This window comes from Zeus faber (genome assembly GCF_960531495.2).
Source record: "Zeus faber genome assembly, chromosome: 1".
NCBI classification, from domain to species: Eukaryota; Metazoa; Chordata; class Actinopteri; order Zeiformes; family Zeidae; genus Zeus; species Zeus faber.
The window spans coordinates 36,240,312-36,258,265 of record NC_137193.1 but is presented as its reverse complement, the minus strand read 5'-3'; the positions used below and the strand labels follow the sequence as shown (position 1 = coordinate 36,258,265).

Below are 17,954 nucleotides of genomic sequence, written 5' to 3'. Positions count from 1 at the left end.
CCGAATGGACTGGTGACGCAAGGACGATTATTATTAAGTGATTCGGTATTCTGGAGTCACTCCGGCAAAAGAGTGGACTCTGTGAGTCTGAATGTGGAACTGAACGGTCACTTATGAACCTCGAGCAGCGTGGATCCAGCAAGCCGCTCCACTGTCCACCCAGTGAGTAGCGAGAGGGCGAATCCTCCGACTCCCAAACAAAACAACTCAGGATTAAATTCGTGTGCGAAAATACCCTGCATCACACCAAAATTGGAATTTGTGACAGAATAAGACGATTTCCGTGAGAGTTCCATTCACAACTAAGAGCGACTCTCGTCGTTCATCGTTCAGGAAGTCCTCCCTCGCTCACCGGGAACGACTCTTGGCACCGAGTGACTCGCCGGGAACGGCTCTGCAAAATGGGCCGAACCTTTCATCACTAGAGCAGCGCTTCATGTCAGTGACTCAGAGGAGGCGGAGTGCGCATGTCAGAGCCAAGCAGTCAAAAACAGACATTCCAAGAGGATTTTAAAAAGGTTTTATTGGAACAGACGGGACATTTTAAATAAAACACGTTGAAACACTTTATCTCAGGCGTTTGATTCATATCATTACATTCACAGCGCAGAGCTGATTCCTTCACTACACAGTTGGCCACGTTTTCCGGTACAGGAATCGAACCAGCGACCTTCCACGGTGTACTGCACAGCGACCAGGCTGCAGTTAAAGGACCACTTCTTTATTTTCTACCCAGGTTCTTATCAACATGTTGGTTCCATCAGTTCTAACAGTTCATGCACAACCTTTTGAAACGTACCCTTCTGCAGCTCACTGGGCTTCCATGCAGTCCAATGGGGCAAACAATTGTAACTTAAACATTAATCTACCTTCAGAAAAATGGAAACTCAATATTTACGAGGATCAATAACACAGCAGAACAAATGTCTTCATATGTTGTGCTGAAAAGTTACAACTCTGTGCATTTTAATCAGGCTTTATTAACTCTGTCGAGTAAGTACTGAATGTAAGTTAAGGTTAGTTTCATTTAGGAGGATTTAAAAGTATATTTAATACAACAGACAATTATAGAACCCAGAATCGTGATTGTTGCATATATGTAGACCGTACATACACATGTATGTGACAAATAACCTCTTGAATATTGAATCTCTTTCGCACTTCTGCAAAATCGCTTGTTTTGCTAAAGAGACTAGAAACAGGAAGTTGCACTGCCTCCTACTTCACCCTACTCTAGTCAAGGTTACACGGTAATTACCAGAAGTACAGTAAACACAATACTGTTATAAAGGACATCATTAAAACATGTGACTGCAATGCAAGTTTCCAGTTTTGTAAAAGGAGAGTTATTTTTAAGTCTTAAATGTTTGCCCCATTGGATTGTACTAAGGCCGAGAGAGAAGCTGCAGCAGTGGTTTGACCTAGTCTCACAGCGGTAGGAGCTTTTCGCTGTCTCGTTCATTTCAACACACTAAACGATTGGAACAAACGATGTCACTTTATGGTGATCGGTGCCAGAAAAATCCTCCATGTGGAGAGCTGAGGGACCCGACTCACGTTGCCATGAAGACTGCTGCTCTGCCCAAAACAAGAAGGGAGCCGCGATTTTGAATCGCACCATCCGTATTTTACCAGAATCTCCATCTGAGTTTGTTTTACTTCAGAACATTAAACGCTGATTTATTGTTTCAATGTAGAAGCTCACAGCGTATGCTGAGCTTTTCTACATTTGAAAGGATTTAATGTAAACTCAAACCTGAAGAAAGTGTTGGAACTGTGACAATAGCCACAATTTGTTGTAAGATTTGAGGATTAAACAAAGTCAAAATGTCCACAGGACTGCACACTTTCCTTCTCTGACACACAGAGCCTTTACCAGGAAGTGGCTCAGAGGGAGGGAGTCTGATCCCTCCCTCCCTCCCCACCCCCGAGGCCGCTCTGCTCCAGCGCTGCGATCAGCTCCATGTGGCTGAAGTGGGAGGGGCGGTGGTTGAACGTCTCCACCAGCTGGAGGAGCTGCTGCTGCTGCGAGCCGTAGAAGAGCTGCACCTGGTTGGCCAGACACTGGGCCTTATGGACAGACTTCGGGGGGGAGGGAGAATAGCGGGGACAAGCGAGATAGATGACCAAAGTGAGAGGGAAACAGAAATAGAGGAATACAAATTTTTAATGTCCTTAGAGAGAAACATTCACTTGATTGTTAACATCAATCACGTGATCACAGCCTCAGCTTATTGATCGGTCAAGACTCACAATGAACGTTGGGTCCATCTCAGCCATCATCAGGACCACTCCCCGGTCCTGGAGCTCTGTGTAATGGTACAGGACCAGCTGGGAGGGGGCCATCTTCCCCATGGTCTGGAAGGACACGGTCCAGTTGGGGTCAGAACCGGACCAATTAGGACCAGAACCGGACTGGTAAGGACCAGACCCGGACCAGGTACGACCACAATGGGACCAGACCCAGGGCGGTAAGGACCAGACCGGTTAGGACTAGACCCCGACTGGTTAGGACCTGAACCAGACCGGTTAGGACCACAATTGGACTGGTTATAACTAAACTCGGGCCGGTGAGGACCAGACCCAGACCAGACAGGCCCTCTACTGCCCCCCTGGTGGACTGTTCTAACGTCATCAATTCTCACCTCAGTAAGAACTGGAAACTGATCAGTTCCTATTGATCTGCAGTCACTAGTAATTATCAGTGCTTTAAAAATCAAAAAGGCTGTTTGGTGCTGTCGGTGTTTTGCTGATAGTGTCTGTTTTATTCTGCTCTAAGAAATAAAAAATATAATGTACAACTGATCGAGCAGCAACCGTTTAAGTTAAATCACATCTCGACTGCCCGAATGGAACTTAAAGCAGCTAAAACTTCCGTATGCTTCTTCTAAATGTGTAAAATGGAAGACTTAAGTGTTTTAAAAATAGAAAATATTCTATAATATAAAGAGTAATATAGTCTATAATATAAAGAAATTCTCTTCAATAAATTTTGCTTAAGAAAACAAACTGCATCTGAAAAAATATATTTATTTCCAAACACCCCATGCATGTGGGGTTAAGCTGGCATGCATGGGGTGGGCACATTACCTGGATGTTGATGAGCGAAGTGAAGTGCAGTTGGTTTCCAACCCACTGACCAAGGAAGAACTCATAGCCCTCCTTCTGAGGGAGAGCAAATAGGAACTGGAGGAGAAGGAGAAAAGAGTTTTAATTTAATGTCATTTTTATTATTTGTTTTCCATTTTCTTTGGCAATGCAAACAAACATAAATGCTTCCCTGTGCCAATAAAGCCTTTTTTGAATTGAAAGAGAGAGTGAGACAAGAGGAGTGTGCTTCTCACCGTGGGGCAGGACTGGGATCTGCTGAACATCAGCCCAAACGTCTGTGTCTGCAGAGAAACACAAACTCAGCTTAGTTCCAGTACGCATCACAAGAGGGAGCACCAGTCTATCATAACCTGATCAAAACAGGTTTCACTCAGTACAAAATACTGTGTACTGCACTAAGTACAGAGACTAGACAGTATTTTATTAAGTAGTACGCAGTGTAGAAAGTTGCTGTTATTTTATATGTATTTTCTTTGGCAAGCAGAGTGGGGCAGATTTATTTGTTTTAGCGCTTGTGTGAAATATTTATCGGTTCATTTTATGTAAATATATAGAAAAGAGAAAAGCTATAAGGGTGGCGGAGCAGAACTCACTGGAATCACCGCGCTGATGGTGTCCTTGGTGGAGTAATACTTCATCCAGAGCTAAGAGGAATAATTAAAACATTTGATTGGTTTGGTTTCTTCTTGGAGACTCCGAGCAGATGAGCGTCACGGGAAGATGAAACTATTGATCCATAGGAGGAAGTTCAGGTGTTACAGCAACAGAAAGCCGACAGAACAGTGTAGGTCAAAAAGAGATAGGGAAAAAAAAAAGAAATATAGTTTAACAGTAATATTTAGACATGTATAAAATTTATAATTTGATAACATCATTTACCTATCGTATTTCCTAAAATAGTGAGCAGGGCCTTTATAGGAAGCAGGTTTATATTAGTGGCAGGTTCTTATATCCAATTCCCCTCTGTTTAATTATTAATTTTAAGTATTTGATCATATTTTAGTATGAAGCCTACTTGTTTTCTGATCTGCTCTTGTTAACCCTAAATTGTTTTTACTGCATTATGCTGTTAGTACAAACGCAACACTTTGCATACCTAGGGTGGGGTATCGTTTCAATTTTATCGATTCCAATTGTGCTTATTGAATCCAGTTCTTATGGAATCTCGGTTCCGATTCCATTGTCTTTGAAAGAAAAAAAAAATATATATTTCAAGAATAAAACTAGCCAACCTTTGTTGTTGGCACATTAATGCTATAATCAGTAAACTGTGACAGGAAGGTTTCTTTTCTCCTTCATTTAGAGTTCAAGAGATTATTTGTCACATATATTGTGTCATGAAATTTCATTTCAGGTGATTACGCACAATGAGCTTGAAAAATACTAAAATGTGCGTAATTGACATCAGGTGCTCGCGCATGTGGCAATACTAAATACTCTTATAAGGAATGATCAACAAAAACAAACCAAAACTATTTAAATAAATAATGGCAAAATATAACTAAAATATTAGAATATATACAAAATATTTAACAGACAGTTATGAAGCAGCAACAACGTAAAAAAAAAAAAAAAAGTTGATGTCTGCATCTTCGGCAGTAGAAAAAAACTCACTCCTCTCATCGGGGGTAGAGGAGGCCTGTGCACACAGGTATGAGGGTGGTAGGTCTTCCCACACGAATGACAGTTTTTCGAGTGCCCGTGAACGCAGCATCACGTCCTGCTTTGGCGCACTCCAGAGTGTCTGTGTCTTCTTAATGCCAGAGAACGAGTCCACTAGTTAATCGACCACCGATGCAGTCGTTCTCAGACAAATAAAAAAAATATATAAAATGGGGCACGGTCAGAATGAATGAATCAAAGTTTAAACACAACCGTGTCAGTTTGAACCCTATAAAAACATACCTGGTACATTTATTGGCCGCAGACTCTGTTACCCGCTGTACCTTACAGACAGGGACGGGGCCCCCTCACCCCAGCACAACACTTGATTGGGGTGGACTTCCCTCAGTGCGCCCCAACAGAGTCGCGTTGCTCTGGGCAGGGACCAGCCCACGTTCACTCAGTGCAAATGGTCAGCAGCTATGTCAGCTACCCACCCCAGCTGTCTTGAAACATGGACCAAGGAGTCTAACGCAGGACTGAGTCAGAGGGTCTCATGAAACCCCGTGCCACAATGAAAGTGAGGGCTGGCGGGAGCCGGCTGAGGTGGGAGCCGGGCCCCTCCAAGGTCTTTTCCCCGGTCGGTATTTGGGGCAGGCCCTTATTTGTTCGGGTCGACTACGCCCCAAGCATGTATTACCGGCTCAGTTTTTATTTGACAACCGGTTTATATTTGAGGAAATAAATAAATAAATAAATATAATAATATACACACCTCACACTCATCCAGACCTACCTCTGCAACCTCCTCCCCTGTCTTGTCCTGGATCAGCTCCAGGTTGAGGATGGAGTCCAGCGTCTGGGTGGAGAGCGTTGGCAAGTTTGCACAGAGGAACCACCAGCAGCAGATTGGTTGTACTGGGAGGCTCCCAGTGTCACAAGCAGTAGACTGGTGTGTCACTAGTAGCTGACTGGTTGTACTGGGCAGATCCCAGTCTTCCCAGTTAAACCCCTACATCTCGCTCACCTTGTCTCTGGTGAACCCTCTGTGTGTTCTGTCACCGCCCGGCGTCTTGTCCTGGTTCTCCATCTGCAAAGGTTCAAATGTTAGAACTATTGAAGACATATTTAGGGTTCAAACCCTGAATGGGTAGAACCCTATTGTTTTCTTGTCGCTTTATTGTTCTTCTTCTTGTCTTATGCTGAGTCTCATATTGCTGTGAACTGGAACAAGCTAGAGACATTAAACTTGGCCCACCAACTGGAAATGACGTACAAATGCTTCCCAAGAAACATGAGCCCAATCAGCCAGATAGTAGCACTGTAAGGCCCAAAAGCTCAATTTTGGAAAGGCCAAGCCCCTCACACCGTGACTGATTGACTCAAAATTGACAAGTCCAGCTCAATGTAGTCTACAAAGAATCCTCTTGGAACATGAAAGTCCACCATGATGGATTTTTTTGATAATTTGCATAATGTGAAAAATAGTCATGTGAATAGACTTATTTTGGATTTTAACTGTATCAACACCAAATTTGGTATACATCATTGCAGGATTGAGAGACAATTCTATTATTAATGAGCAAGATCGGTCAAAAATATCTTTGCAAAGGTGGGGTTGAGCGAGAAATAGGCCCCAACTCAAATTGTATTAGAGCAATCCTGATTAATCTCAGTGGAGAGATCGGCACTGTCCTGAATGTACGTACCAAATTTCATTCAAATCTGATAAAGGGGGGGCAAATGGCAAACATTTGAGTGCGCAATTACTGAAATGCAGCATACATTCTGATGATATAACAAGTGTGTGTGATTGGTCTCACTCCCTTAAACAGAATTTAACTACAGCAGCGGAAGTGACCCGGCCTGGCTTTGTGAAGCCCGAAACCCGCTCGTTGCTGTTTGCGTATTTATTTCTGGGCGATTGAGCTGCTTCCTTCTGTTGAGTGCAAAAAGGTTATGTATTCAGTTTCCTATACAAAGGGAGCGTCTTTACCTCCTCCACCAGTTTGACAAACTCCTCCTGGGTGGAGTGTCCCAGCGGCTCCTTCTGGACGTCCTGACGCCGCTCCATTCGCCGTACAAACTCCTGCGGCTTGGAGCTGGAACACAAACAGTAACCCTGTTGCACTGGTTCTACTGGTTCCGCAGGTTCCAGTGGACCAGTTATGTTGTCATATTACACAGAAATGTAAACACTGAGGAGATCTGTGAGTAATTTTGATTCATAATCAAGGTTACAGACGTATCAAGCCTCATATTACGATGAAAAGATTGACCTTTAAGTGACCTAGTCATTAATTAAAGTGAAAAAAAAATCACTGGTTGGAGGTGAAGGAGTAAAAGATGCAGCATATTAAAACTTTATAGCTTAAATGCATACACACTAGGGGTGTCACGATTCCGGTTTGAAAATCGATCTAAATGAGCGTTCGATTTCGAAATCACAAGCAGGTTCGCGACTCTCCCCATATTTTGGGGGCTAATATTGTCCGACATGGTCGCCATATTAGGGCGTTCAAGATGTGCCCTGTAAACAAATGCCGCGCTGGGCCCTCGCGGAGACGACCGCTGTTCGCCCTGCTCCGAATTGACTTTCGTGACATTTAGGTTCAGAGTTTGGAGAGCTGTGGTCGGCTCCAGAAGGGTTGGCTGCGCTGCATCGCTCAAGGTACATTGCACCCGCCCACCTGGCACTTGGGCTGCAGAAACAATTTTAATAGAATGTGAATATCACAAAAAAAAAAAAATAAATAAAGTTAAATATAACTTAATCCAGTTTGTTGCATAGTGAAAAGTCCGCGTTGGCGGAGGTGCACGAGTGCATCTCCTTCTCCTCCAGTGTTTCACTGTGTGAATAAGAGAAAGTGCGTCCGACCAGAATATCCAGTGATTCCGCTGGTCTGGCGATGAAAGTGGGAAATAAAACTGACCATCACCACGGAATGTGCTCTAGTTCAGAGGTTCCCAACCACTGGCTTATGGCCCGGGCATTTGCCACCAGACCGTGAGAATGCGGGCGGCAGGAAGAGGAGTAAATTAAATACAAACAATACTTGTTGGGAGAAAATATCACATTGATCAGAGCTGCAGGTAGTAATTGCCTTTTACTACCAGCATTCCCCAAAAATAGCATCCGTTTTTCTACGCTTTTTTTGATGGGTAACTTAAAAGTAGTGCAATAAGTAACTTACTGTTATTCTGTAGTCTAGTTTTGCTAAAGCTCAACTGTTTAGGTTTATTTAAATATTCTCATTTTGTTATTTTTTATATTCTAATAAAAGTTACTTATTGAGAAATAAGTGTTTCTTTACAAAGCAAGACTCGATAGTCAAACAATGGCATAGTTGTCAGTGCTAGGGGTGAAAATGTTTACATCTAAAAACGAATAGTCATTAGACTGTCGTAAAACTGAGACATTCCCTCCAAGGAGAAGTTCTACTGCGCTCAAAAAAAGTTTTTCTTACGTTTATATTGAAATTTTTTTTATAATAATCACTGAAACCCCTGTGAATTAATGAAACTTCATTTTAGTTTTCGTCCCGTTATTGTCCGGTTCGTCGTCCTCTCTCTCAGCTGAATGTCTTGAATGACCCTTTAATTCTGAGGCATGTTTCTACTTTCAATAACCAAGGCTCTAGAGGAGGAGGCTTCAGCAACTCCAGGTTCCCTGTGTTTTTCTGACCTGCGGAGCTTGCTGATCTTCTCCTGGTATTTGCTGTAAAACGGGTTCTCCTCCAGTTCCGGGTTTGGGTCCCTCGTCAGGGAGAAGGTCCGGACCTGCGCCGGGACCAGACCCGGGACCAGGGGCCTGACGAGGGGCGCCCTAACCGCCAGCAGGCCGCGGTGGAAACCGCAAACCTGGAGCAGGGCCGCCGCCATCTTTCCGCTGCGGCGCAACATTTAGAGGGTTCCGGACAGGAACACGGACCGCCGCTTCCGTTCCGCTGGAAGTGGAGGCAACAGATTATTATTATTGATTGGTTGATTGATTGATTGATTTTTGGTTGATTGGTTGATTGATTGATTGATTGATTGATTGATTGATTGATTGATTGATTGATTGATTGATTGATTGATTGAGTTATAGCAGGTCATCAAACGAGCAGCCTACAATGAGTCTACAAAGGCATGGAGCAGCATCAGAAAAAAAAAATCTATTACGATGAATGATGATATAGTATAATAGTTTAAAGACACTTTGTAGGAAAATAAACTGTAGTTATAAAATGCAAACAAAAAGAGAGAGAAGTAGAAACGCACCGATCCTTACCAGGAATATGAAAGGTATATGAAAGTGTACTTGGCGGAACAAACTGACGCTCATGCTTTTTATACACACACTGCCAAAGAAGGCGATGCATATATGAAAATCTTAATTGATGATCCATCTCAGCACCACTGTGCATGAAGTGTTTCATATTTGAGTTTCAAACAGTATTAGCAATTGTTAAATAATTATAAAATGTGTGTATTTTCACGCACCTGTTGCTCCCTCCGTATCAAACTATTTCAGCGGTTGGATTTGGTCTTGCAGGGCAGAGGGAGAGGTTCGATGCTACACCCCTGTCCGCCAGGGGGCCGTAGAAGACCGGTCCGACCCGGGGTGTAAAACTGAAATCTCGCTCGAATTAAGCGGCGATAACCGATAAGCGGCGTGGTTTATGTTGGTTGGGTCTGGTCTGGCTCAGTGGATCCGGATCAGATGAAGATGTTCAGTGACAGCAGCAGGGTCAATACAGACGATCCGCAGAGCAAGAATTTGTGATGGAACAATATTTAAACACACTATTACTGAAAACAAAAGGGGAAAGGCCGCAGCTATCAATAAAGACAGAGAGACAAGCATCCTGGCCATCGATTACCAAATGCATAAACGCCTCATTTATAATGTTGCAATGATTGCATTTTCATTAAAACGGATCTATTTCAAACTCAATAGACAATTCTATCAAATAATTGCACGCATTCAGTACTTGTGTGCATTTCTTTTTTGTGTGAAGGTATGTTCAGTCCCACTAATATGTTGATATAATATAATGATGTAAAATATAGAGGCACCTACTATGTAGCTGCAGAAAATAATATTCTAACATATTGTGTTCAATTAAAAAAAAAACCTGTAGGTTGATGTGCGTAACACTTTGGTGTCATGGAATATAATAAATACATTTCAAATGCAATAAATAGACGTATAATCCAATAAAAACATTTATAATATAATAAATACACATAGAATCTCATATACATTTAGAATCTAATAAACATGTTTCCAACACTTTAGAAACTGCCGCTCTCAAGAAGTCTAATCTGCTCCATTCACAGCCAACTGGATGTTATTCACTTCACCTGTCAGTGGCTTTAATGTTGTGGCTGATCAGTGTATTTTTCACAGAATGATTTAATTATAATGCAGAACTTATCGTTCTGAACTGAAGTCAACCAACCGAAAATCAAACCCAGAAGCAGAAACGAGGCAAGAGGCAAAATTATTTAAAAAAAACTTTACTGATGGAACTCACACCACAGCAGCAAATTTAACAAATGACAGCAAGACACTGGGAGGATACAGATGCTTCCAGAGGCACGGCTAAAAGACGACAGAAGAAGATACAGTCCTGACCAGCTAATTCCCCAGAGAGCTCCCCCTGGTGACCAGGTGAGGGATAGACCTGACCCTCACGGTCTTCATGTTCATTAAAACCAAATACAAAAACATAATCCTACCGCTGCTCGTGGCTCTGTGTGGAAACCAATTCAACCACCAACCATCCCAATTTGGTCCAGACCAGTCCAGACTGGTCTTTTAAACCTGGACTCTGTGAAATGACACGTCGGCTCCAAACCAGATCGCACCGTGTGCAGCTCTCTTTATCAGAACAGGGTGCCCCCTGGTGGTCAGGCGGTGGGCGTGGAGCAGATGTAGCGCTCCTGGGACTGGGCGGAGCAGCGGGTGGTGCTCCAGATCCAAGGGCTTCGCACCAGAACACAGGAGGCTCCGTCGGGAGGCTCCACCCCACTCTGCAGTCTGGAGAAGGTCAGCGGGCTGCCGTCCAGCCATGCCCACAGCCCCGCCCCGCCAGACAGACCTGCAACAGCACAGGACCTCTGATCATCCATCTGTCTGTCTGTCTCTCTCTCTATCCGTCTGCTTGTCTCTCTGTTTATCTATCTATCTATCTATCTATCTATCTATCTATCTATCTATCTATCCATCTATCTATCCATCTATCATCTATCTATCTATCTATCTATCTCTATCTATATCTATCCATCCATCCATCCATTCATCGATCTATCTATCTATCTATCTATCTATCTATCTATCTATCTATCTATCTATCTATCTATCTATCTATCTATCTATCTATCCATCCGTACATCTTTTTATCCATCCATTCTTTCAGAAAACCAAACATCTTACCAATCCAAAATGGCTTCCTTCCTGCGAACCTCCAGAGCCATTGCATGTGTCTGCTTGAGTGCACGCTGGTCAGGCTGCCGGAGCTAAACACAACAAGCGTTTTGTTTTTAACACCTGGCACTATTCAGATGGAAATGGAATTCAAAATGATGGTCTTTCTAAGTGGAGGCACATTGAGAAGCAATTTGAAGGATTATGTCATCCTGTATTACGGGTTCCAATGATCCGGTTCAAACTGGTTTGAGTGTGTGTGTGCGTGTGTGTGTGTGTGTGCGCGCTCGTACAGCAGGGAGCAGCTGCGCTGGGCGCTGCCCCAAGTTGCTGGTCCTCCACCCAGGAGGTGGCACTGTCCCCTCGAAGCAGTCCAGCCCACAGGACACCTGCTGCCCCCTGACGTCAGTGTCTGCAGAAACAGGTGTTTACTCCAGGACCAAATCCAAAGCCATCCACATGTCAATCAACCATTTGTTCAGGTGATAAAAACATGTAAAAACAGATTAAATCAAATACAAATTATACATTTATCTGTAAAATGTTTTGCGGAGGGAAAGTCTTAACACAGAACTCTGCATTGTTGTATTTATTGATCCTTTTTTATCTGTATATCTGTGATGTGTGTGTGTGTGTGTGTACCTTGTGCTGGCGTGCATGGCGGGGGGTCTTGGTTTGGGGGGGGTCCATCAGCACCCTTAGCTCCTGGGGTTGGGCACTGTGGAGGAACCAGGTCTCCTCCAGACGCAGAGAAGACAAACTGTGGAACTGTGAGAAACACACCCTACGTAAGTACACACACACACACACACACACACACACACACACACACACACACACACACACACACACACTACACACTACACACATACTACACACTGCACACAGGACCAGTCACACAAACCAGACCTGCATTCCTGGGAAGGTAAGACACCTATCTCCATCAGGGTGTGGAAGAGGAGCAATCCAGTGACACATTTCAGGACGCAACACATGCAAGCAGCTTTACAGAGCTTGAAGTGTACTTATGAAAGGTTTGTTTCACCACAAACACAACACTTTAACACTACAATGCTGTAACATTACAACACTAACACCACACCACTACAACCCTGGAACACCACAATACTGGAACACTACAACACTGCAATAGTCGAACACTACAACATTACAACACTATAACACTACAACACTGAAACACTACAACATTACAACATGTAACACTACAACATTGGAACACTGGAACACTGCAACACCAAAAAGCTGAACACTACAACACTGGAACACCATAACATTGGAACACCTACAACAATGAACACTACAACACTAGAACACCACGACACTACAATAATGGAACATTGCAACACGACAACACTGTAACACTGCAATGCTGGAACAATACAACCCTGGAACAATTCAACACTGGAACACTACAACACTGGAACACTGGAACAATACAACATTGAACACTACAACACTGGAACAATACAACATTGAACACTGGAGCAGTACATCACTGGAACACTACACTACTACTACTACACTACACTACACCTACACAAATCTATTGTTTGACAAGTATGTTTATGTATGTGTGTGCAAAACCGTGGGAGCTGTGGTAGGATAGAAATGTTGGTCAGGTTGGCTAATCTTTATCCCCTTTACCTGAAATAACTTCTTTAGATATCCATCTAGTTTGATCTAATGAAACTGGGGAAACTACCTACGAGAACAGTGTTCCCAACATGGTGTCCGGGGGCCCCCAGAGGTTCCAGGTGGGTCCAAAACAAAATGATGACTAGTTAAACTTCACCTTTATTTCATTGAGGGCCTTTAGCACCATTGGAGAATGTCCAATAATGACTGATTGTATCCTAGTTTCAATGTTATCTCCCTAACTAGAGCAGAGACACAGTGATAATTCATCTCTCTGTGCAGCGTGGACACCTACCCTGCTCGGTAGACCCCCTGCTCCGCCCCTGCCTCCACCTCTCTTAGGTGGCAGTGGCCCCAGCTCCCGGGAGGGGAGGTAGGAGTGGACCCCAGTGTGCCTGGGCGCCGGCTGGTCCTGGGGCTCCCCCTCTGCGTAGTTGAGGTGGCGGTGGGGCACGTCTCCCCTGGGGGGGTGATGCTGGCCATCCTCCCAGATAAGCTCTGCATCGATGTCGGTGACCAGAGCGTCCTCCTCTTCCTGGGTGCGGGGGGTAGGGGGGTGTGTCTCCCCCTCTGTCACCTTGAGGTCCTCCGCGTCACACCTCCCTGTGGGGGGCAGCATCAAGTGATTTACTTCAAACCAAAAATCCTCCAGATGATAACCAAATTATAAAACGGTACCAGAAAGTCATAGTCATTTAGAAGGATATCGAGCTGATGAGTCACTGATGAACAGTTTAATGAATCCAGTCCCTGATTTTGATATATATACATTTTGATATTTTTAAAGACTAAATTACTGCAACTGTGTTAACTGCAACATAAAAAATGTACTAAAGTACAGTAATAAAGTCCTTCTACTGCTTTACTTTCCATCATTAGATAGTTACTACTTCTGAGCATGACCAAGGCCACAGTCAAGTCAAGTCAAGTCACACTTGACTTGACTGTGAATTTATAGAGCGCATTTCATACCAGGGCCACACAATGTGCTTTACAAAGAAATACAAAAAAGAAAGAGAGAAAGTTGTTGTCAGCCGGTCATTACAAAAGAATGCCCCTGAAACAATAGCAACAACAAAGACAACAAAAACAACAATAAAAGCGACTCCAACCACAGTGGCAGCAACAGCAACAGAAAACAACAACAGCAGCAACAACAGCCACAGAAACAGCAACAACAGCAGCAGCAACATCGACACCAGCAGCAACAACAACAGCAGCAGCAACGTACACGCAAAGACGTCACCGGAACCGGAAGTGGTAGCTCTCACCGGAACCGGAAAGGTCACTCAGGCTCGAGATGGAAGCCGAGGTATAAGGTTACGTTAAGTTGAGGTATAAGGTAAGCGAGAGTTAAGTTAAGGTATAAGGTTAGCAGCAGCAACGACAACACCAGTTAAGGTATGAGGTTAGAGACACCAACAACAGCACCAGCAGCAGCAGCAACGACAACACCAGCAGTGACAATACCAGCAGCAGACAACAGCAGCAACAAAAACAGTAACAGCGCACAAGCGAAGACGTTACCGGGACCGGAAGTGGTAGCTCTCATCTGAACCAGAAATCTCCTCATCTGTATTGAGTCAACAGTGTGTACCATCTCATCTCAACGAAGTAAAGCACAGCAAAGACGTTACCGGAACCAGAAGTGGTAGCCCTCACGGGAAACGTTAATTTCAACTGTGAACACCATCTCATCTTAATCCAGTCACGATCCTTCAATAAGTGTCCCTAAGTTACGGGTCAAGTTTTAAATCAGACCTCGGAGTGAGATCCTTTTGACTATCTCTCTCCGAAAACACACCCATCTCATGATCCTCTAACTGTAATATCACAACCACAGGAACAGAAATAGCAGCAACATCAACACCAGCAGCAACAACAGCAAAATCAACAGCAACGCACATGCAAATACCTCACCGGAACCGGAAGTGGTAGCTCTCACCAGAACCGAAAAAGTCACTCAGGTTAGAGATGTTAGAGATGTTGAGTTGAGGTATATAGACATATTTAAATTAGGGTATAGGGTTCGAGATAGTTAAGGTTAGGTATAAGTTTAGGGATTGTTATGTTTAGGTATAATGTTTGAGATGATTATCAACTCCAGCAGCAGCAACAAAAAACAACAGCAAAAAAGACAACAGCAACGCACACGCAAAGACATCACCGGAAGTGGTAGCTCTACCGGAACCGGAGGAGTCACTCAGGTTAGAGACGGTTAAGTTGAGGTATAAGGTTAGAGGTGTTTAAGTTAGGGTATAGGGTTAGAGATGCTTAATTTTAGCCATAAGATAAGCAAGGGTTACGTTTAGGTATAAGGTTAGCAGCAGCCACAGCACCAGCACCAGTAACACAGACAGACAGACCGACAGACCGACAGACAGGCAGACAGACAGACAGATGTCAGTCAGTCAGTCATAGACTGTAGCGAACAGCAAGGTTTTTAACCTGCTTTTAAAAGTGTTCAGTGTGGGGTCAGTGGTGCTCAGGTCCCTCGGTAGGGTGTTCCATTTACTTGGGGCATAGATAGAGGGCAGCTTCTCCTGCTTTAGAGTTGGTATGAGGGATGGTTACCACTGCCTGTGGACCTGAGAGTTCTTGCTGGTTTGTGCATAATTAGCATTTATTTTATATACTGAGGTGCAAGGCCATTTATAGCTTTATATACAAGTAGCCAATTTTGTTTTCTAGTTTTGACAGGGAGCCAATGTAGAGATCTAAGAACAGCTGTGATGTGTTCAAACTTTTTTGTCCCAGTGAGAACGCGTGCAGCCGCATTTTGGATTAACTGTAGTCGCTGCACAGCTGATTTCGGGAGGCTGGTGAATAGGCCATTACAGAAGTGCAATCTAGTCGTTATAAATGCATGGATTAATTTTTCGGAGTCTGCTTTTGACAGGAAGCCTCTTAATTTTGAAATGTTTTTTAGATGGTAGAAGGCTGATTTTGTAAATTGATTTATATGGCTCTTAAAATTCAGATCGCCGTCTATGATTACACCCAGATCTTTGGCTTAATTCTTGCTCTCCAGTGACAGAGAACTAAGATGAGCTGCATTTTTCTGTCTTTGAGCCTTTGCACAAAAGATGAGTATTTCTGTTTTGTCTTTGTTCAGTTGTAAAAAGTTATTTGACATCCATGCATTAATATCATTAATACACTGAGTGAGGGAGTGTATGGGGTGTACAGTGACACCTGGTGTGCGGAATAGGTAAGTGCATGAATAACAAACGCAATTATATATTTCTAGAAATCATATTTAAATGGCTCCAAGAGTGTGTGTCTTGGAGAGCAAGGACATTTTCAGCAGAACAAGGTCAATGCATGAACTGGAACCACGCAGAGAGGAAGATTTGCTGGAGAGAGACCAGTTGCAGTTGTTCTGCGGTAATGTGCCTCCAAGTCCACAAAACCTCAATCAGTGGGTGAGGATGCAGGTTGAAGCACACCTTGTCAGGTTGTAGGATAAAACCTGACACAGTGTAATGATCAAGTGTTTGTCATGTGTAGCTGAAAGCTACACATGACAGAGTGTGGAAGTTAATTGAGCCCTGTTAGCAAATCAAATAGAGCAACTGGCTTTGGACTGGAGAGATAGAATATCACAGCGTAGGCTCGTAATTGTAGCATTGTAAACTTGGGGAAGAGACTGGAAATTGTTGGCAGATGTTGGCAAGCACCACCAGGTTCCACAGATGGTTCTGTATTCGCAGAGGGAGTAAACAGCGTATTTCACTGCGTTGACAGTTCTGTTTGAGGCATTACATCCTCAAGCCTTTGAGAGGAGGAGGTGAAAGTACACAGCTTCAGTCGCTGAAGCAAGGCACACATTAGACCAGTAGAGATGGAGGTGAGAGGGTTTGTAGACAAATCAGCTACGTCATGTCTTTAAGAACTTGGTATTTGAGGTTGAGGTCTCTGAGATCAGCTCTAAACGATTGGTCTGAAACAGTTGAAAGGTGGAGTCAGCGGCTGGAGGAGAAGCTGGGGAGGAAGCTCCATGGTGAAGCTTACTGATCAGCACCAGGGACTTAACTTCACATCCTGTGTGTTCATGTTTACTCAATCCCGTCGTGTGAATACCTAATCATAGTCCCAAACCCAATGTCGCATTCTGACGTCTATGAGAAATCCCCCAGATAAATATAAAATATTGGAATACACATTTTATATTGGATCATGTATCAATGACTTATATAATGAAATTTTATATATTTATGTCAATATATTGACTAAACAACAACAAAAACAACCCTCAACAGTGTAGAGGCAGAGTAGAGTGGAGGTAGAGGAGACTCCCTTGTCCCTCTTTCAGGCATGAGAGTTTTGCATGATTGGCAAAGTACATAAAAGCAGGAAAATATACAGAGTGTTTATATGTGCAACCTACACTGGAGGTAGGTGGCGGGGCTTCTTTTTATAGCGGCAAACGTGATTGGCTAGAGGTGAAAGGTCAGCTTTAGATCGTCCAAATTGATTGGCTTTTCGTTGCTACTTGCCTACCGCGTCTATACGCATGTGTAGCTCAGCTAGCGAGATGGCAGTGAGGACAGCCTTTACGTCATGGAAGTATTCGCATCTGTATATAATCAAAAAAAACGTGAAAAATATTGGATATTTAAATATTTTCTTTCAGTTGTGCGCCCGGCACCTGCACCTCAGCCGGCGCACACCGGCCCTCACTTTCATTACGCCACAGCGTTTGTTTCACCCTCTGACTCATGCATGTGACCCGATCCGCCGGGCCAGGCACATCTGGCACCTACACCGGTAGCAGGGGGCCAATCCCCGCGCCCTCTCTCCCCACGGGTTTTCCCGGAGCCTAGCAAAGAGACGCTTTAGGGGAACCGTGGACTGAGTGCTTGCTGAAGCGGTGAGGTCCGTGCAAGGGCCGCTGTAACCTAGGTGTACATTATATTTGCCATTGTAACATAGACTGTTACGTGACCCATTAGGTTCAAATTTGTCCATTAAAATAAATAATTTTCAGTTTTACGACATGTTGTGAATGAGCAGTGGATACAATGCAGTGGCTACAAGCCCAACAAGCCCGTTTCACCGTGGCGTTTCAAGGAGATATTCATCAGAGGATGGTATCTGATTAAAAAATATATTATTTTCGATATTCCTATATAGGAAGCAATGGCGATAAAAAAAATGCGAAATACCA

General features: G+C 43.7%; 2 protein-coding genes across 3 annotated transcripts in view; both read right to left on the bottom strand.

The window, feature by feature from the left end:
* Positions 1-504: 504 nt before the first annotated feature.
* Positions 505-8,601, bottom strand: atpaf1 (ATP synthase mitochondrial F1 complex assembly factor 1). Of its 2 annotated transcripts, XM_080014500.1 has the most exons (10): positions 8,399-8,601; positions 6,710-6,815; positions 5,741-5,803; positions 5,510-5,572; positions 3,705-3,755; positions 3,345-3,392; positions 3,091-3,186; positions 2,254-2,358; positions 1,926-2,082; positions 505-1,886 (listed from the first exon to the last, which is right to left on the bottom strand). In XM_080014500.1, exons 1-10 carry the CDS (start codon positions 8,593-8,595, stop codon positions 1,873-1,875), a joined length of 900 nt encoding a protein of 299 aa, XP_079870626.1. In that variant the 5' UTR covers positions 8,596-8,601; the 3' UTR covers positions 505-1,872. The 2 variants fall into 2 exon arrangements, with proteins under 2 accessions (XP_079870626.1, XP_079870625.1); XM_080014499.1 differs by having other exon boundaries at positions 505-2,082.
* Positions 8,602-10,205: 1,604 nt separating this feature from the next.
* frem1b (Fras1 related extracellular matrix 1b) overlaps positions 10,206-17,954 on the bottom strand; it is a 47,117-nt gene continuing 39,368 nt past the window's right edge. Inside the window, exons 31-35 of the mRNA XM_080011236.1 lie at positions 13,080-13,387; positions 11,771-11,896; positions 11,422-11,540; positions 11,138-11,220; positions 10,206-10,802 (exon numbers count right to left, since the gene is read on the bottom strand). Coding sequence (XP_079867362.1) covers positions 10,612-10,802; positions 11,138-11,220; positions 11,422-11,540; positions 11,771-11,896; positions 13,080-13,387 — 827 coding nt within the window. The 3' untranslated portion in view covers positions 10,206-10,611. The remainder of the gene's footprint in view (positions 10,803-11,137; positions 11,221-11,421; positions 11,541-11,770; positions 11,897-13,079; positions 13,388-17,954) is intronic.